We start from the raw sequence: 22,074 nt of genomic DNA, 5'->3' as shown, positions 1-22,074 counted from the left end.
TTTTATAAATAAAATGCTACAAAGAGAAAATTGAGGGCTATAAATAAAATTACCGTAGATTCAAATTTTGAAATTTATAAGATTCACGTGGTTCACGGGTGTAGACTGGAATCCATATTTTGTTTCCTAAAACAATATTATAAATATATTAAAACCACAATAACACCATAAGGGAATTAAATTCTCCACTCCAAATTCAATTAGTAGATAAGAATGTTATGGTTAGGACATGAAGATAAATATTATGTATATTATAAAATTATGAAAGTGTTGCTTCGTTGGAACACGATGTTGTACAAAATGTGCCGACAACACTCCACAACACACAAAGTATAAAGCAACGAAAATTCAATGAAAAATGTGACACAAGAATGAATTTTTTCACAAGTTGTAATTATAAATTGTGGATGCCAATATGGCGAAATAATTCACTAAGAACACTCGGTGAATCTTTACAAAAAGATAACCTATCCTTGAGACTTATAAGATACGTCTCTAAATAGGTCTCTAAATAGGTACAAAGCTGACAATAAACAATGATGAAAATAAACTACAAAATATCTCTCACACCACTCGTGAACAACAACTCACAGCAAAGTGTTGTAAGGAATGTTATTAAAACAAGCTCAGCTTCAACGGAAAACTCTCAATCTTGATGCCCACCTTTTGATATGATCTAACTCCTATTTATATAGATTAGGAGCCTTGATAATTGATATGCACGACTATATCATCTATGTTTTAGCCCATATCCATAGTGAAAGTTGAGATATAGTTGTTCTTTGAAAATAGGAACCACTTTGTGATATGATTGTTCCTTGAAAATAGGAACTATTTCGAACAAACTTTAGTGCTATCTTCTTCAATGACTTGCAGCTCCAGATTCGTCCTTATATACATGAAATTCAGTTGGGGACCTTGGGGTTCCTTACTTAGTCATACCTGCAAAACAACCGTGAAAAAAGCGCAAACCAAAACGATAATGTTGAACCAAATGTCAACATAACACACACCAACAAATTAAATGAATCTATGGGTCGAATTTGGATCTCACAAATCATAGTCTAAATTTGTATTCAAAGTTCAACCCACCTGCAGAGTACTGAAACAAGACCAAACCAAACAAAATGTTGCAAAAACGCTATTCACACGTGATCACATGATTAAAAGCCACAAACATTAATGATGTAAAGATTAAAAAACATGATACATAAAAACGAACATACCCTCTATGGAGCCAAATACTTAAGACTCAAGTTATATAAAGTCATAGATATATAAATATAAAGATAGTCTCAGAAAACCTTATTTAATAAGGTTTGCAAACAAAGCAACGAATGCACACGCTATACATAGGCGCATGTCATATATATATTGGTTTTCAAACATATAAGAGAAGAAGTTATTTCTTCTTGTGCGCGAGCACGTCGGGATGATTTGATGCACGCATCCTTAGGGCAGTGTAGGCGGCTCCTCCCCTTCCACTGCTCTCGCCTCTCGCTCTTCCTCTCTGCCCACCACCTCGTGCTGGAGCCCCCAAACCCACTTGTTTTGCGCCTTCATCACTATCACAACAAAATTATTTTTTCAGTCTATAGATCTCAGATTTTGAGGGACTGCCAAATTTCATTTTTCTTTTAATGCAAATTCATTATTTTGTGCTATAAGGCTGCTTTCTATAACCCTATTACGTTAAACATTATGCTAAAGAGTTTAATTATATAGATTTTGTATGTTTAATATCATTGAAAATAATTGCTACCTCTCGTCATCGTCAGAGATAACAATAGTGTTGGAGGCAACCTCTTCCACTGGGTGTTCAGTACTTTTCTTCACCTGTGGATCATGAAAAACTTTAGTAAATAAGTAATAAATTATAAGTAATTTAAGAAAAAAAAAATGAGCAGTCCTATTGATTTGTAGCATCTAAATCGGGAGATTATGTTCTTCAAATATAACAAATTAAAGTCAAGACTTGCCTCATCGTTAGTTTTACCCTCTTCTGTTGCACCTGTGTGAAATAGTAAATCTGACTCAAAATGTGTAACATATATAAATATGTCAACAATGAAATGAAACAGTAATATAATTAAGAGATATCGATTCATAGGTTAAATACGTAGTAATAATATTACATACTAAAAAAAATAGCTTGTACTTGTACATATATGACATACTAGAAACAAGTATAGAGATTACGCATACAAAAAAAAAATTAATATTTAAGGTTAAACGTCTTACGTTCGAGTATATCGTCACGCAATCTTTAAAAATAACTTCTGGTGAATTTTGACTCCAACCTCGTATATTTTTTTTTTTTTTACCAAAATCAGTTTTCTTGGCATTGGTGGATTTTGACTCCAACCTCATATATTTTTTTTACCAAAATCAGTTTTCTTGGCATTGATGCTTAAGTAAAAAATGTTGGTCATCCAATTTTACAAATGGTTATATAAAAGAGTCTTATATATGTTAATATTACGAAATTTATTTTGTCTATGATATCCATTTTATGTACTTAATTTAATAACAATATTGTAATTTATTATTACTTATAATTAATCTAATCATACAATTTATAATATTTTATATTATTACAACTATCTAAGTAGTAGGTATATAATTATAATTCTTCATCGCACTATTTTTGTTGTTGTGTGAATTTAATTTTAGAATTGCAGTTCAAAGTATTTATTTAATATTCTCTTCGAAGTTTAAATTTCAATAATCCTGCCAAAATTATGTGTACGTAAAATCTAGCACATAAGTATTTCCATATCTATGTTATTTTCTCGTTGTTTTTTTTTTTTTCTAATGATGACAAAATAGGCAATCCTTAATTGATTAAATTCTATTTTTATTATTTTTTATTGTTTATAATTATAATGATGAGTTCTTTTCAAATTTATGAGCATTTAAATTAAAAGTTTATGGTTTTGAAAAATTATTTATACTAAACTGATAAATGTTACTATAAAAATGATATATATGTAAACTACACTTATCAAAACTTATTTATTAAATTAATTCATTTTGCATGCAGGGACAGATCCGAATTTTTTTATTATGGGGGCACAAAATAATTCTAAGGGTGTGATTGTTTTTTTATCCCTCTAAATAGAGGAATAATATAAATTTAATCACCACATTTTGTATATCTTGTTTGTTTGAATAATAATATAGTTATCCACTCACTCCTCGTAAGATTTTCTTATGTATAAAATTATTCCTCTTGAATGGAAAATATGATGTCCGAAAATTTATACCATCTACCCAATTTCTTTTATTACGTCAAAATAAACGATGTATAAGGTGGTAAATAAAGTGTATCTCTTCCTTATAGCGCAAAGCAAATACACCTTAAATATAAAATACGTTTAAAAAAGTTTCTACATATATAATAATCCAAGTCTATTGAGAATTGGGAGTTTAAAGATTTACTTATTTATTATATATTTTAATTATATATATATATATATATATATATATATATATATATATATATAGGGTAGGGTTAACATAGAAACCCCTCTTAAGATGAAAACTAGGAACCAATTTAAAGTCATTGATTTAAATAAAATAGAGGGCTGAGATTAAACTACATATGCACAATTTTGATTGCATAGATACTCAGTTTCAATTGCATAGATGCACAATTTTGATTTGCTTGAGTATTTTGCATTGTTGGTTTCAATTGCATAAATTGCATATTTTTTAAGTGCACAGTAAAATATAATAGATGCACAGTTTCTTTTGTTGACTAAATCCTAACCATTAGATCTAATATTTAAAAGGTCAAGATTAGGTTCGTAGTTCTCATTTTAATTAAAAAGTTGTGGGGCACGTGCCCCACCATGGGGCACGTGCGTCCGTCTCCTTTTGCATGCGAACGTACGTCATCTTTTGCGAGTAAAAATTAAATATCCATACATGCAAAATACTAAAAATAGTGTTACAACATCCTTACACAGTAAATTGTACAGATGCATGTCTTCGATTGATCGATCTGTCTTGTCATTTTCTTACTAAATAACGAGTAAATAAGGGTTTTTTTTTTTCTTTTTATCAAAATTTATAATCATCATGTGTCAGGAAATTTGCAACTTCTTGTCATTTGTTTATCTTCTTTTACTTTTCATGAACGTGCAAAATATGTTATTAGCTCTTCTATTTCGATCAACTAATTGATCCTCTCCAAAATGTTAAACGTACACCTCAATCCGTTCAATTTCAAATTAAAGTTGTATAAACTTATGATATATATTTATCGAGATTAAGGAAGGGCCATTCTTTCTTAATGAGCTAGCACATGATATATGTAAAGTACCAATGAAATTAAATTAATTAAAAAAAAAATTCAGTAGGATTTTTATTCACGAACATGAGTTGGAAACTCTTACCTTTCTTGCCGTTGTCACTCATTTTCAAACTGCAAACCTGAAATTAAACATTAAATCAATGATAATATTGTCATAACAAATTATGATAATATACTCCATCTATAAAAGTATAATGCAAATCGTACTTGACTGAAAACCTACCAAGGTCGATCAGTCTATATTTCTTTGTTTTTTTTTTTTGTGTGTTTTTTTGTGGAGTTGAGGTAGTCTATATATATACATTAATACATTTATTGCTTAGGGTTCATATTGGATTTTGTATATAACAATAGCTTTTGCTCTAGGTATAATCTTTCAAAATACATTAAATAATAGTTTCAACTTCACAAAGTGAGCATTGTTTAGTCTTCGGTCAAAGTTTAAATGTGCTAGAAATATTATTGTTTCTTGTCTTATATTTTGATAATGAAATCTCTAATGATGATGAAATTTTAATACTGCTTTGGAATTTAAAAAAATGCTAAAAATATAAGATACACATATTTGCTACAAAATAGCAACCAATACGGCACGTAAAGTCACTAAAAATGCTAACAATTGTAGAATTTCTATATACTAGGAAGGGAAAAATAAAAGAATATATATATATATATATATATATATATATATATATATATATATCAGTTTATCTATCTCTCTTTATGTTTGTTAACTGGTGAATAAAATTTTGATAACAAGCACATCATCAAACAAAAGGGAAACGGAGGGACACCTAATGTGTAAAATGATCTTCGTACATCTTACAAAAGAAGTTAATAACGTGCATCATACGAAAGAAGTATCAATTACTATATAAGAAAAATACAACTATACGTGTTTATATATTATTTGGTTAATGCACGTCTCAAAAATACGACTACGTGCCAACTGGTTTATATTAGTCGCTAAATCATGTTTTTGAAGCTTAACGCTTGGATACTTAATGTGTAAATGATCTTCGTAATTACTAAAAACATATATATACCGGCCACGTTTCGATATATAAATGCACAACTCGGAGGCTTAACACATGGATTCTTAATGGGTAAAACGATCTTCATGCATCGTACGGAAGAAATAGTACTAGTTGCTATTTGGAAAAATATATATAATATTTGTTAATGCAGGTTCGAAGACTAAACACGTGGATACTTAATGTGTAAAATGATCTTCATGCATTGTACGAAAGAATTAGTACTAGTTGCTATTTGGAAAAATATATATAATATTTGTTAATGCAGGTTCGAAGACTGAACACGTGGATACTTAATGTGTAAAATGATCTTCATGCATTGTACGAAAGAATTAGTACTAGTTGCTATTTGAAAAAATATATATATAATATTTGTTAATGCAGGTTCGAAGACTGAACAAGTAGATACTTAATGTGTAAAATGATCTTCATGCATTGTACGAAAGAATTAGTACTAGTTGCTATTTGAAAAAATATATATAATACTCCCTCCGTCCGCCAAAAGTGGACCACTTTGGCTAGGCACGGGAATTAATAAAATTGATGATAATTTTGATGTAGTGGAGAAAGGGTCCCACCACTTTATGAGATGTATGGTTGAGATTGAATTTGGGGTGGTTTTTTTGTAAATAAAGAGTGTTTGTAAGGATAAAAGATTAAAGTGAATGGTGGGACCATTTCTATAAAAGGAAAGTGGTATACTCTTTGCGGACGCCCGATATAGTAAAAGTGGTCCACTTTTGGCGGACGGAGGGAGTATTTGTTAATGCATGTTCGAAGGCTTAACACGTGGATACTTAATGTTTAAAATGATCTTCATGCACCGTACAAAAGAATTAGTACTAGTTGATATTTGAAAAAATATATACAATACTCACTCCGTCCACAAAGATTATGTATTTATTACTATTTTCGTCCGTCCACAAAGATTGTGTGTTTTTCTTTTTTAGAAACCTCATTCGCATTCAATATTTACAACATACCCTCCCTTTACTTTTACAATTTGGTGGGCCCAATACTACCCTTTTAACACTAAAATCACATCTCCCAACTTTTTTATTAAAACTCGTGCCCTCCACTCCACCACACACTATAGGTGGACGGAGGGAGTGTTTATTAATGCAGGTTCAAATGTTTAACACGTGGATACTTAATGTGTAAAATAATCTTTTTAGATCATAAAATGATCTTCGTACATCATACGAAAAAAGTATCGGTTACCATAAAAAATTACAACCACGTGTTGATATTTAACTATAGTTGTTAATGCACGTCATCAAAGGCTTAACACATAGATATTTAATGTGTACGATAATCTTCGTACATTGCACGAAAGAAGAACTAATTAGTATAAAAAAAAATACAACCACGTGTTGATATTTGACAATAGTTGTTAATGCACGCCATCAAAGGCTTAACACATGAATATTTAATGTGTACGATAATTTCCGTACATCGCACGAAAGAAGTACTAATTAATTAGTATAAACAAATACAATCATGTGTCGATATAAAAAGTCATTAATGCACAACTTAGAGACTTACCACATGGACACATAACGTAGCAGTATGCTAATATCCATGCATCGTACGGTAGAAATACTAGTTATTATGAAAATTACTAGGGATGTCAATTTAGCTCGAAACCCGTGGACTGGCCTGATTAACCCGCCATTCGAGAGGGATAGGGTTGAATATTTTCAACCCGATAAAAATTACAACCCGATTAGCCCGTAACCGAATAACCCGTCACCTGATAGGGTCGGCCCAACTAATCCGATGGGCTAGCCCGAAACCCGAATACTTAATATTAAATATTTAGATATAAAAAAAAGGACAAAATATTATAAAATCTCATTATTTCACTTTTCTGTATTTTTGAGATGCTTTGACTCTATGAATTCAAACTATTGTTGGATATTTTATTATTTTTTCGTTAACAAAGTTGAACATTTTATTGTTACCAACTTATTTTATATACTCCCTCCGTCCACGAAAAAGAGTCTCATTTCCCCTCTTTTTTTTGTCCACGAAAAAGAGTCTCATTTCACTTTTTATACAATTTTACCCTTTCTTGACTTATCTATTTACTTGATTTGCCACTCATGGACCCACAACAATAAATGCTAAAGACCCTACTTAAATTCTAATCTATTGCTTAATTAAATCCAAATTCAGTCAAATTAAAATCATTTCTCCCCTTTTTGGGTGAAACCCTAAAAGTCTTCTCGCACATATTTGCACCCCCTCCCTCTGGTGTTACCATCTCCGAAGCGCCGCCTCCCTTCTTCATCGTCCAAAAAGCGTCGCTCCCCTCAAAGCGCCGCCTCCATCTGAGCCTGAAACCCCAATCGCCGCCTCCCTCTGAGCCTAAAACTCTTAATCGCCATCTTTCTGCCTTCTTCATTTTTCATCTTCGATGAACCCTAAATCTTCCCTCTAAATCGCCTCCCTCAGGCGCCGCCTCTCTTCTTAATCACCGCCTCTGTAAAGGTGTGTCGCCTCCCTTAAACTTTCACTGACGCTTCGCTTCGCTCCTTCTTATTCACCCTAAAATGATGCCTCCTTCAAGGTGAGGAGCCACATGCACAGAAGGACCCGCTGCCGCCTCTCTTCTCCGGCGAGAAGCGCCACCACCGACTGCCTCTCTCTGCGACGCATCAATCAGCAACCGCAGGAGGACCCGCTGCCGCCGCCATCGCCCTTCACGCCTCATTCCAGGCCTAGAAATCACCCATTTCATTCTCAGGTAACAACGACAACCCCTCGTTGTCTCTAAAATTCCGGCAACCATTTCCGCCCCCAGCCTTGACTCTCTGTCACCGTTCAGAGAGACGACAACCCCAACCTCAGATCTTTTTCCTAGATGTTCATTTACTGATTTTGTCCTGAATTTGAGTGGTAAAACTGAATTTTCATTTGAAATGTAGCTATAGCAAATCTGAATAGTGAATCAAATTTAGTTCTTGAATTTGTTGATTTTGGTCTTGAATTTCGTTCTTGGATATCTGAATTTGGTTCTTGAATTTGTTGATTTTAATGAATTTGTTCTTGAATTTTGTTCTGAAATTTGTTGATTTTTGTTGAATTGTGGTTCTGTAATTTTCGTTGAATTTGGTTTGGAATGTTGGTTTTAAATTATGAATTGTCATCAAAAGTTAATTGAGAATTAGGGACTTTAAAAGTCATATTAACACTACCCCTATAAATTTATTTCTCTCTCCACTTACACCTACTTTAACAACTTTCTTGAAACCCGTGCCGAGTCCCAAATGGGACTCTTTTCATGGACGGAGGGAGTATTATTTTATTGATTTTGCATTTAATGATTGCTATATAATTTATATCTTTGATTTCTATGTATATTTTATACATTATACTACATTATACATTAGATCATTAAAAATAATAAAATACAAATGATTATTTTATTTTTACGCATTTAAGCTGACTAGCCCGATGGGCTAGCCCGAAACCCGACAAAATCTCCAGCCCGATTAGCCCGCACCCGATTAACCCGAAACCCGATAGAGCTGACCCGAAATCCAGTGGGCTGACCCGATTGACATCCCTAAAAATTACAACCACATGTCTATATACAATATTCATCAACATTGTGTTTCAAATGGAAAGTAACACTATCTTTCATATTAAACAAAGGGCAACACGTTGTACATACGTCCTGTTTCCGTAGATATATATAAATGGTATATATATTTACATGTCAAAGTTGTATGTGAAAATGGAAGCATCAAGTGGTGGTCTTCTTCCCCTCACATAGATCGCACACTGTGTATCCGAGTCCTTCACAATACGGACACTTGGCTTCTCCTTCATCAACCCATTCTATAAACTGCACCACACATCATTTCATTACTACTACATCAGTCTATAACAAATCTATACAAATCAAAGTAGATAAAGATCCATCTGGAATTAGAAACCACCATATATATGTGAGTCGAAAATATGAACAATTAATAGTTATAATTCTAACCTGTGGCTCAATATTTGGCTCCCCAGTTCCATCGCATTCTGCAACAAAACCAAAATATATTAGCACAATTAATAGAAATCATTGTAACTTACGTGTAATCACTGTTCAGCCCCCCTTGAAGCCTACTTGAATCAACCTAAGTCCAGGTAAAGCCTGCCAATAGGTCTAGAGTTTCTTCTTTAGGCCCTCATATTATGTGGTAGTTGTAGCATAATTTTATGAACGTAAAGCTAATGTTCCAATGCAGATTTAAAAATATGTAGAGATTGAGTAGAGTTTTACCCATGCACAATAAACGGCCTTCTCCACGACAGGTAAGGCACTTGGTAGTTGGATTTTCTTTTGTGTTTTTCGCTGACCTTTTGCTACCACCAGAGAGCCTTGAAGGTTCTTCCCACCGATTCTCTCCAAGAAGAAAGACTCTAGCTCGAGAAGCCCCACCTTCTGTTACACTTTCGTCTGTTACAATAGTCTGCTCAATTTCATTTACATCTGTTGAAGCAACTGGGGCTCCATTGGCTCCCTATGGAAAAAAGCAAAAAGCAAAAATACAATTATTAAGTCAAGTCACACAACTAAAGATGAATGTCCAGTACCAGGAAAATATGCTTAATTGGATAAAGACATTGTATCAACATTTTATTTCATTTCATTGCAGAAAATGTTCAAACATTTACAATGAGATAGTTATGCTGTATAGGGGTGCATTCTTGAGAAGCAACAGAAAATCATGTAAAATGGAACCAAAATCAATCCTTTGCAATCAAGAAAGAATGTGTAACGGCATAGTATTATGGAGAAATAGATTCCTAAAACTAGCTGCATAGAAGTGGTCAAACAAAAGGTTCGAAATGAGAAGTACTTTCTGTGGATCAGTTGATTTACGTTCTTCATTTTTGCTCAATCCCGATTCAGAACTTCCAAATAACCTGTGCAGAAGATCTGCAGTCATAATGCCATCTTCACGTAAGCCTAATGTGGCCTGCCAAGAATAGAGAACATAATAAGGTCTCAATTTATCAATCAACTCTCAATTGCTTATGAATTGAGTTGAAAAGGTTTCGAGTCCTATGTATCTTTATACGCTACATACTTGCCAGGTTTTTACAGCACGCTCAGTTCCACTTGAGAAGCTAGTAAACTCCATGTCCTCTTCACCAGAGTAAAACCCGAGTTTCTGCAAGGCTTCCTATCAAAGACAACGTGAAAAGCAACAAACAGTAGTGAGTTCAACAAGAAACTTTCAACAACATATATCAATCACAGGAACTAGATGTTCCCTAATAGAACAGAAAGTATCCAGAATTAAATACATGAGATAATGAATGATGGAACCTTGAGCTTATTCATGTATCTTAACAGTGAAATAAGTTATAAGATTACAAGGTAAATCCCACCTAGAAACTTGACTTCACTAACAGATGAAGGAGTGCAAACCCAACCAATCTGTTAATAAAATATTTGCACTATATGTGTCCGCGGCATTACAGACCAATAGTAACAAAGATTTTACCTTTTGCTTAACTACATAAGAGAAACAAGTATCATAGTAAAACCAACATTTGAGAATAAGTAATTTGGTTCGGGGATTAACCAAGATCTCTCCGTCTACAAAAGAGAGTTCCACCAGTTGGATGTCCACGAAGGGACAGTTCCAGTCTTCTAAAGCCATTACAACTAGCATTTGCTGTTCCCTTCTCTAAAAACCAGTAAATCGAGATACTTCTAAATTGAATAATTTTAAGTTTCCTATAAGTGTGTACTTTATGGTGATACCAGTGATGCTCACACAAGGATCACCAACGGCGACTCTCAAAAGCTTAATGTGATACAGGCGAAAATACATAAGTTGGGGATGGGGATGTGAAACATACAACAAGTTGCCTTATAGAACTTCAAAATGCTCGTAGCTACAACCATACCTGCATTGCCCCGACTTCATCTCCTTCTGATCCTATTCTCAATGTTACCCTGCTTAACACATTTTCCTTCTTTTCTGGAATACTGATTACTTCCTTTACGACTATTTCCTCCTCCTTTGTAGCTGTCTCAAAACTCTCAACCACTAACGGCACAGCACTAGTTCCGCTCTCAGCAATTCTGTTCACATTCTTTGTTACATCACTCTCCTTCAGAGCCTAAAATGAAAACTGGACATTTTAAACCATCAAAATGATTCTGTAATCGTTATCACACCAAGACTTGTTGTCTTGATGTGTATAAAAACATCACACACTCACAAATGCAAAGCACGGAAAGCTTTATCACCATGTGAAAGATGCATATTTTACAGCAGCCAGCTATTACGGATAAACAATATCGAATGCATGAACATTCCCTTCCGCAGCTCGTAAACACGAAAAAATAAAATAAGCAGTCCTAAGTACGATTGAAATGAAAATGATTGTTCTAAGCCTCCCAATATAACCATCAATGAGAATATATCAATTGGTTTCTAAGTGCAAGAAACTACTAGCACGAGAAACCACTTTCATGCATCTCAGTAAGGGATAGTTACAGTTTAGTACCCAAACTATTGGCCTTTTAACCGAAATGTCCCAAACTATACAGGATTACAATTACAATTAAATACCCCATCTATTGTCCTTTTAAAAAAAATGTCTACAAGTATACATAATAACGATTAAATACCCAAAATATCACAAACTAACAAAAATATTTTACGAAATTCAATTTCCAGTCACGAAAAGGTTTGTGGTTTGTCAAAAGTTGACGTGGATTTTAACACAAATATATTGCAAATAAGCAAGCATCAAAGAAACCATTCGCTGCCTAAAATTTAAAAAGCAATACTAATATTTTTTGACAAGATATGTAATCTTTCAATGACCGAAAATATAACACTTGGACATTTGTGTTAGTTTTATAGTTTAAGTAGTTAATTATAAATATGTATAGTTGAGGATATTTCCATCAAAATGTCAATAGTTGGAGTATTTAATTGTGATTATATATAGTTCAAGAAATTTCTGTTAAAAAATCGTGTATTAAACTACTTGATAATTTTACTTTGAGATGAAATGAGACAGAACTTGAAATCCACCGAGCACACTAATAAACTCAGTGAGAGCAGAATTAAGATGATGAGAAATAGAGCAGCATACCTGCAGCAATTTGGCAATATTTCCGACAGTTTCGGAACCCTGCAGAGAATTAAGGCGCTCAAGGTCTTGAATTCTGAGTTTAAGGCTGTTTATCTGTTGCAGCAGAGCATGGCGCTCGGCGTTCCAGCGGGACTCCTCCCTCAGCCAGCGCTGCTCCTCCCTCAACCAGCGCTGCTCCTCCCTCAGCCAGCGCGCCTCCTCGCCGTTGGATGGCGGAAATGCGAAGCATACGTGGGGTTTGGATAAGGGTCTGAAGTAAAGTGTATTGAAATGCGGTTTGTGAAGAAGGAGGAGTGTAGGGTTTGGAGTGAGAGGCAGCGTGGAAGCCAACATTTTCTATGATTTTGTGGAGATTGTTGAACAAGGGTTCATGCTGCTGATATTTCTCAACTTCAACAAGGCTCAAATATTAGCTACCTCATCCCGTCTTCTTCAATCGCTTAATTTTACTCAGCTGCGTTTGGTTTAGTCAAATACGATTCATTGGAAAATGATCGGATAAGAAATAATAGGAAAATAGTACTCCCTCCGTCCCGCTATTCATGGCACGTATTCCATTTCGGGTTGTCCCATTAATAATGGCACGTTTCTATTTTAGGAAAATAATAAGGGATAGATAATCTTAATTAAAGCACTAATTAAATACATAATAAAACCTACTTTAATTAAAAACTAACACTCTCACTTTAACTCTCTCTCCCTGTTTCAAAAAACTCTCTCTCACTCCCGTTTGCTCTCTCTCTCTCTCTCTCTCTCTCACACACACACACATGCTGCACCATCGCCGCCTCTCCTCATCCACGGCGACGGCGCGACGACTCCACATCCACCCACCGCCTCCGCATCCAACCACTCTCCTCCGCGACTTCTCTCTTTCTCCTCTGCGTGTCACCTTCACTTCCGCCGGATCTCTCTGTCACAGTCGTCTCGCCTCTCTCTCGCTCCAGCCGCCTCCACCATCACCTCCTCCACCGTAGCGCCACCTCCTGTACTGCGTCGGCCCCCATCCACCCCCCTCTGCCTCCACCCTCGCGTTGCCTAAGCGCCTCCGCCCGAGTAACTTCACTGGTGGCTTCTCTGTGTCGACCAGATCCGAGAGAGAGAATAGAGGCTTGAGTTGGGGATCTGAAATCGGCCGTGGTGGCGGCCTTATGGCCGTGCAGTCGCCGGAAATCTAAGAGGAATTCAACCACAATTTGAAGCCTAGGGTTTTAATTGCGTATGACTATTTCTTGAGTTTCTTGAATTTTAGGCGGCTGAATTTCTTTTTTGTTGTTGATGACGATTTCTTAGTTTTTTTTAAAATTTCAGGCAGCTGAATTTCTTTGTTCGTTGAAGATGCGGATTTCTTGGGTTTTTTAAAACACTGTTGGATTTGAATGATGGTGTATTGAGGGGAGCCGGCGCCGACGTTGGACTGTCCGGTGTTGAGTCAGCCTTAGGGTGTGTTACTTTATTAAGATTAATTAAATCAATTAACATGTGGGCCATACAACCTTTCTACTAATATAGCTCTCCTAAATACCCGTGCCGAAAAAAAACGAGCCATAAATAGCGGGACGGAGGGAGTACTATTTTTTTTTATCATATACTTCCTCCGTCCCCAAAATAAGTTCCTCTTTGGGGACGGCACGGGTTTTAAGGAAAATGGTAAAGTGTATTGATAGTGGAAAAAAATATGTTATAATTAGTATTGGGAGTGGTGAAAAGATGAAAAAGTGTTATAATTAGTATTGGGAGTGGTGAAAAAGTGAAAAGTAAGAATAAATAAAGTATTATTAGTGGTGGGGTAGTTGTCCAAAAATAGAAAGAAAGAAAGAGGAACTTATTTGGGGGACGTCCCAAAATGGAAAAAGAGGAACTTATTTCAGGGACGGAGGGAGTATTTATTAAAAATAAGAAAACATATCATCTAACATTGAACAGGAAATGAGCGAAAATAAGTTGTACAAGAAAATCTTCTATCTTGTCCGAATTTTTTTTTTTCATCATAATAAACATGTAAAATTGGTGAAAAAATGAGAGAAAATATATATTTTCTCTCATTTTCTATCAAAATAAACGCACCTTCAATTGTATACTTCTTCTCTTCCAACAAATATGACTCACTTATCATTTCGGATTATTTTATTTCAGACGACTCATTTTTATAAAAAAAATGTACTTCCTTCGTCTCGTTGATAATATATCATTACTTTTGAGCACGATTATTAAAAAAAAAGAGTAATTTAAGGGTAAAAGTGATATAGCTCACAACTTTTTATGAGATGAAGTGATTTTCTTTTATGAAATAGGCTATTATCAATGAGATAGACTAAAAAGAAAAGTGAGACGGAGGAAGTAATATTCAATAGGACAGATGAAATAGTAGTATATTATAGTAGAATTTTTTCTAATCTAGTCACAATTTTATATTGCACTCTATAATAAAATATTTTATTTGTATACTAATTAGTATATATCATATCTTTAGATACATTTATATTTGTAATTAAATATGATAAAATTAAAATAAATTATTTATATGAAGAGCTATATTTAATTCATTGAGAAAAGGATCAATACTTTTGCTAACTATATAAGTAAAATGATAATACCATGATATTTAAGAATTGGCTTTAGAATTAATTTTACACATTACTTAAGATAGCAATACTCCTTTCGTTCCCTAAAGTTATGAAATACTTTTAATAGTACGAAATTTAAGAAATGTTAAACAAGTGTGTAGTGTACGAGTAGAGAAGAACTCTTATTTTACTAATGATGTTTAAAACATACTAAAACAATAAATTACGCATATTTTTAGGAGTCGGAGAAAATAACTTTTATTCGTATAGAAATAAAACAATAAAGTAATATTTCATTCGTGCATAATATTATTATCACTTTATAGATGGCACGAGTTTTAAGAAATTGATGAATAGTAGTTGATAGTAGTAATTATTGTTGTAAGTAGAGTTTGTGGACCCTACTGCAAAGTGACAAGAATATAATGGACGGACCAAAACGGCAAAAGTAGCAACGATATTATAGACTGAAGAAGTAAAAGAGAAAGAGAGAAGAAAATGTAGCTTGTTAATAGCACTTGCTCCATGTAGCGATAAGGCCATAAATAAACAAAGTTATTCGCAAACTATTCGAAATTCGATTTAAAAAAAGCTCGTTTGGAGCTCGATTAAATAGTAAATGAATTGAATTCGAGCCTAATTTTATGCTTGATAATTTTTCAAGCCAAGCTCGAGCTCATTCGAATTTGATTGTTCACGAACATGTTTGCAAGCTTGCTCTTGAACCCTGCGACCATTGCCGTTCCTAATGTTCTAAACGTCATTCGCGGTAACCACAAGGCGTATGCAGAATTTCAAGGCGAAACTCAAACGTCATACAAGAATATTCAAGTAGAGCATGAGATTCATGCATTTATTGTCTACAGATATAAATATAATTACAAAACAGAGTGGTTCTCCAAAAAACCGTACCAGTCGATAAATACGCTCTTCTCCGTTTTGTCCATACGTCTAGGTTTTGAGCTTTTCAAGGACACATACATTTATGACAAATTTGAGCTACCCACTAAATAATCAATCAAAAAAGAAGCTTGTGAAGCTGCATAACATAAAAATAAATCACAAGCAAAACGACTGATCCGCACAGATAGCATCAGGTTTCATCGCAGGCGGCGCCTCCCATATTTCAGTTATAAACGCGGATTGCTACTGTGCTGACTTTAGTCGAGCTTGACATTCGAATATAAAAGGGTGTCCTTGGTGATTGGCATGTTCACAAGAAAGTAGATCTGCAACCAATATAGAAGATATTATCAGCTCATCTTTCATACGGAGCTAGCAAAATCACCCTAAAAAGGCTTAATAATTGAGAGGTTGAACTCTCTGTTACTATACCAAATAGGCAAATTCCAATGTTATTTATAGTGAATAATCCCAGTTGTTCCCATATTTGGTTGACAATATCTTGTCCTTTTTTTTTGGATAATTTAACAGTATTAATTAAATAAAGAAATTTAAAGGTCGCGCCACAGGGGACTCGAACCCAAAACCTTTGGCCTTAGGCATTAACCTCTTACCGTTTGGCCAACACACGCACGACAATATCTTATCCTTGATTGCACGTAGAGTGGATCAACTGAACAAAAATAAATAGTGTATGCATTTATCAAAAGAAATCTTACCCCCAACAGAGTGGCAATAAGAAGGATGATCCCTGTTATCCAGGCCAAGGTGATTCTGACGAAGGCTACTTCTGCGATTATGATCGTCTCAGGTGAGAGTTTTGTTTGCTGCAGCGAACGAGCAGATGGTCGAGTATTTACTGTGAAATGGAACATGTTCTCTTGCTCTGAATCAACCCAGCCCCTGTGTGCAATGACTCCAACAATTTTCCCTGCCAAGAGGCCAATATCAGTTTCTAATATCAACAATAAACAGGAGACACGAACAAATATATTCAGGCAAGAATCATATTCAAACAGCTCAATATCCAGCCAAACATTCACCACTACTCAAGATGAATATAACTTTACTCCTTCACACAAAATGTTCGGGGCATGAGATGTGTCTACTGGCAGGCAGATAAAAAACATACAAGCTAATTATGCTCGTTAAGACCATCAACAATAAAAGCTTAGGTTCGCACGTAGTTTGTTCCAATAATTAAAAATAGGGCATACCTTGGTATGCTGCCTGCAAGGAGTCGAGCATCTTCGACATGGAATTAACAAATACCTCCATTCCACTTTGAGCAATTCCTTCCTTTCCATAGCGATCTTGCAAAGCCTGCCATAATAAAACATCAAACAAGGCTTGGAATCATGAATTGCCACAATTATGTTTTGTTTGACTAGACAAGGATATCGCAATCAGCACTTTAAATAAGATGAAATCAGCAGATTCATGGACGACTTCGTTGTTTTACAACCAAAAAGATGCAATTTGCCATAATTGGAGGACTTAATAATCTTGTCCATTACATAACATCTGCGGAAGTACAATAAGATCAGTCAACTGTTTCAAGTGATGGTAACTTCCTTAAGCTTATCCTTTATTCAACACATACATCAACCTAAAAACAATAGACTGGTCAAAAATATTAGATACAAGACACTTCAGGTTATATTTTTCTGCACATTTACACTTGTTCTACTCCAGAAGAATAAAAGAGATGGAGTTATTGGGCTAAACCGACCCCTATCCAGCAAAAAATAATGATAAAGTTCCAGGAGTCTCCTGTTCGGGCCAGCTTATAAATAATTTAGCAGAATTAAACCAATCAGAAGAATACACTTCTGTTGAATTACTGGGCTTCAGAATTATTATAAGATTTAAACACTTATGAATCAGATGGTTTCAGTAAATTATGGATGACCTTGATTCCATCAAATCTGCCCGTCATAAGCTCTGCAGGACTGTGCTCGCTTTTTGTCAATACTTGATGCAACTCCATAGCCTTTTTCATATTACTTGTAAGCATTACAAGACTTGTTGCGAATTCTCTGTCAGCTCTCTGTCAAATTCAATAGAGATTCTTTGAGATATTTACAGGAACAAAGTAGCTACTAGTAACCACTGGAAAAACTAAAGAAGCAAGAACCTCTGACATATGAAGTCTCATAAAGGCACCATTAGCGATGGGAATGAGTAACTCCCCATTCAGTGACTGGGATGCATCTTCAACATATGATCCACCAAACCAGGAGGCCTGATTACCAAAAACCTCATTTATTAAGTTCACGAAACTGTAGGATTTGGTGGGTAGGGGGAAAGAGAGAACTAACAAAATCACTTAGTTCTTTGTCTAAACATTCAGCATTGCTCGAGGCTTCATTCAGTGAGACCATTGAAAGTTCAGCTTCATCTGATCATATAACACAGTAAATCCATAAAATATTCTAAGATTTCCACTGTTGAGGTATATGAAAACCACAAAGGTCCGTTACCTGGAAGCTGAATGTCCACTCTTTGGTTACCTTCAACCTTGATCCTGAGGGTGTTACCAGATGGAGATTTATCTGAGCGACCGACAAGTTGAGAATCTGTATGCATAACAGCATTGAGTGTACTTTACCACACAGAAGAACAATTGGAAAGCAGCTTCTTAGCAACCAATTTTAAGAAGCATACCTTCAGCTCCTGTAACTTCAACCATCAACAAGGCACGGGGCCTATCAAATGGGTTTGGTGCAAGAACCTCATTCAGCTATAAATTAGAAGTTAGTAAACATTGACAGCATAGCAACGGCTGGTATAGGCACAAGAAGTATTAATCATACTGGACTGTACCTTGGATGAGCTAGCGGCAGAGAGGGTAGAAGGGGGTGCAAAGCCAAGCAACACAGATGCAGTAGCACCAATTTCAGATGTGGAAAGTGAAACAGTCTGCACAAACAACAAGAACTCATCTCTCACAATCAATAACATTGATTCAAAACCAGGTAATGAAAAGTGCAGCATGAAAGTTAATCAGGTTGTCAAATTATATGCATCCAGCATCAAGAATATAAGAGTTTAAACTGTATAGCAGGTAAATATGATTGCATATTTTAGTTGAGAGCTGAACCCTCTAGCATACTAGAAAAATATTTCACTGTAAATTTCAACAGAGTACTTCAAGATACTTCTGAGGAATAGATCCACTAAATATAACTAAGGTTCGTGTAGCATTACAAATTTCCAAAGCAGGTGGCCTTTGGAAGCATCAAGTATTAAAATTAATGATCAGCGTACATGAAGCTGTAGATATTGTAAAATAAATGAACAGTGTACATGAAGCTGTAGATATTAAAATTAATAATCAGTGTACATCAAGCCAATAACTTATAAGCTCCCCAAAAAATATGTTTCTCAACCCCAACTTATTTTTTCGTAATCTTGTAAGCAACAATCATTTTACAAAAATAACTCTAATATGGTTTGTTATTTCCACCGTATACCCTTCCAATTTCATCTATCTTCAATTTCCTATCTCTAACTATGATTTTCTTTCTCTAACTCACAATCCTCTCTCAAGCTTATACTTATAAGCTCAATTATCCAAACACTTTGACAACTTATAAGCACTTGAAACATCTTATAAGTTGTTGAAGCTTATAAGCAGTCTAGAATAAGCTTATCCAAACACTCTCTAAGTACCACACTAACCCGGAAAGACGAAGGGAAAATCTAATAAAGGAGGCAACTGATTATCTGGATCCATATTTATAATAATAAAAACACAATTCGGTCATTAAAGAAAAATCTCAATGGGCTTATTAGTCTTCCAGCATGGAAAATTCAAAAAGCCAATCTCAGCAACCTAGTGAAGCTTAATGCAGTATCATATCGACCAAAGGAACTTTTTTTCAAGTATTCTCTATGGTCAATGACTCGACTTGGTACCACTGCAGAATTGAATCCATCCATCAAACAATCGCCAGGAAATTACATCATTCAGGACATAAATTTACAAACTTGATAACTGTAATCGCATCAGAACCCTTCCGAGCATTAACCTCTATGCTAATGATTCTCACCAGACTTGGGACGCTATATCAAATACATAGCATACATAAAATTGAATTCCAGACTCAATGGTGCACTCAAACATCATGTGCATACGAAATCCAGAGTTCACTCTTTAATCAGAAAACCTACCTGATCTAATGAAAGTCGAAGATATTGGCGAGTAGGACTATCGAGGAAGAGAACCGAGGAATCCCCATAAATTACCTGAAATAAATCAAAACAATTCAAATTCGACTTCAATCTATAGACAATCAGCATTTACGATCAGAAGATCCAACAAATTGATCAAACAAGCGTGCGTGCGTGCATATTGGAGGGGGGAAGGGTGAGAGAGCAGACCTTGGAGTGGAGAGAGAGAAGAGAGATGATGAACAGAAGTAAAAGAGAGAAAGCTCTCTGAGGATCCATGAGAGAGAGAAGAGAGAGATGCGCGATTGATCTGTGTGGTGTGTAACACGAAGATCTGGAACATGAAGAAGAACTCAACTCTCTACGACAACGTTTTGATGAATTCCTTCGATTTTTTATTTTCCTTTTTCACGTCTCTTGCTCTGTATAATAATTTGGAATTAGTGCTTTTTATTTTAAAAAATAGAAAATTTGTGTTTTCGATTTCGAGTAGAGTTATACTATCCCGTTGGATAACCTTCATCCAATTTATTACTCCCTCCGTCCATGATTCAGTGCCCTGTTTGGCCTTTAAAAAGTATCCACAATTGAATGCCTTGTTTTGCTTTTTGTACCCTTTTACTCTCTTACTTTTTCTATATTTACTACCATTTGCCACTAATGGACCCACCTTCAAACACCTTTTTCACTTTTATATTCTATATTTACTACACTTTATCACTTTATCACTTTAGTCAACTACCTTTATCACTTTAGTCAACTACCCTTATATTTCACCACAACACTTTTTTCAGCTTTCTTAAGCTCCGTGCCCACACCCAAATGGGGCACTGAATTGTGGACGGAAGGAGTATTAAAAAAAACCTTCATCCGATTCAACTTAATCCAATTTTTTAATAAAATACTTCATTATTGTTTTCTTTTTTGGGACGTTTGTAAAAAAAAAGTTCAACTATTTTGTACTATACTCTATCATGTATAAATATCTCATTTATTTTTATTTTTCATATTTTCTCTTTTTTACTTTTTTCATATATCTCAATACTAATTAAAACAAATTTTCATCAATCTCAATACCCCCGACAACATTTTCTCCACTCTTAAACTCTAACAACTTTTTTTTCTTTCCTAAAAAGTTCTTTTGGGACGGATGAAGTATTTATTTATTTCTCGTACGCATACATAACTTTTAGGCTGCGTTTGATAGGTCAATTTAGGGTAAATTGAATATGTATCATGGGTTATTCAAGCGTTTGGTAGCCTTGTTTGTTAAGGGCGGAAGCCCGAGTTTACACGATGCCTGACCTAAAAATATTGTTCCACTATAGTAATTAACCATAACCCACCAATATGGTCAGTTTATTTTAATAAGCTTCTACAGTAACCAATGTTAGAAGTTAAAATTAGTGATTTAACCTTGTAATATTCCATCACCACCGTCTGCCATCATTGACCTTGCTGCTCCCGCCCTTGCCGACCTTTGCCCATCCCTTGTGCAAACCCAGATTCCTTTCTCCAATTTTTCTACCTGCCATCATTTACCTTATTTTTTAGATTTCCCTTCTATAATCCGCGCAATTTCCTTTGAAGTTTACTTGTTTGCGATGGCAGTGACGACGATTAGATTGTGCGATTGGGAGACAGTGTTGAGGGACGACAGAGTCGACAGGTGACGTGAATTTTGGTGGAGGGAAGGGGAGGAAGGCTGAGTCGTTGGCAAGAATTGGTTTGTGGGGCGAGGTGTTCAGAGCGGGGAGAGGAGGGTGAAGGGTGGTTGACGTCTATGAGGAAGAAAGGGCTGAGAGGTGTCCGTGGGGGGAGGGGACGACTTAATAGGGTGGAGGAAGAAAAGGGGTAGGGGTTTCTTTTTCAATAAAGAAATAGGTGGGAGGCGGAACACCTATTGTTATTTTTTGTTTTGAGAATACGACATATATTGCTTGTTGTTGACTTT

At 35.1% G+C, this 22,074-nt stretch overlaps 2 protein-coding genes across 2 annotated transcripts; both read right to left on the bottom strand.

The window, feature by feature from the left end:
* Positions 1-8,971: 8,971 nt before the first annotated feature.
* On the bottom strand, positions 8,972-12,966 carry LOC131024166 (protein disulfide isomerase pTAC5, chloroplastic). Its single transcript, XM_057953667.1, has 7 exons — positions 12,475-12,966; positions 11,272-11,487; positions 10,443-10,538; positions 10,212-10,331; positions 9,632-9,872; positions 9,350-9,387; positions 8,972-9,205 (listed from the first exon to the last, which is right to left on the bottom strand). The coding sequence occupies exons 1-7, from the start codon at positions 12,805-12,807 to the stop codon at positions 9,104-9,106; spliced, it is 1,146 nt and encodes a 381-aa protein (XP_057809650.1). The 5' UTR covers positions 12,808-12,966; the 3' UTR covers positions 8,972-9,103.
* Positions 12,967-15,857: 2,891 nt separating this feature from the next.
* LOC131024165 (uncharacterized) lies at positions 15,858-21,960 on the bottom strand. The gene is made up of 12 exons (XM_057953666.1): positions 21,537-21,960; positions 20,331-20,542; positions 20,121-20,195; positions 18,771-18,866; positions 18,612-18,687; positions 18,428-18,523; positions 18,266-18,345; positions 18,082-18,189; positions 17,857-17,994; positions 17,162-17,267; positions 16,664-16,875; positions 15,858-16,270 (listed from the first exon to the last, which is right to left on the bottom strand). The coding sequence occupies exons 2-12, from the start codon at positions 20,397-20,399 to the stop codon at positions 16,202-16,204; spliced, it is 1,125 nt and encodes a 374-aa protein (XP_057809649.1). The 5' UTR covers positions 20,400-20,542; positions 21,537-21,960; the 3' UTR covers positions 15,858-16,201.
* Positions 21,961-22,074: the final 114 nt, after the last annotated feature.

Source organism: Salvia miltiorrhiza, chromosome 5 (assembly GCF_028751815.1).
Source record: "Salvia miltiorrhiza cultivar Shanhuang (shh) chromosome 5, IMPLAD_Smil_shh, whole genome shotgun sequence".
NCBI classification, from domain to species: domain Eukaryota; kingdom Viridiplantae; phylum Streptophyta; class Magnoliopsida; order Lamiales; family Lamiaceae; genus Salvia; species Salvia miltiorrhiza.
The sequence above is the reverse complement of the archived record's forward strand: the minus strand, read 5'-3'. Positions and strand labels throughout refer to the sequence as shown.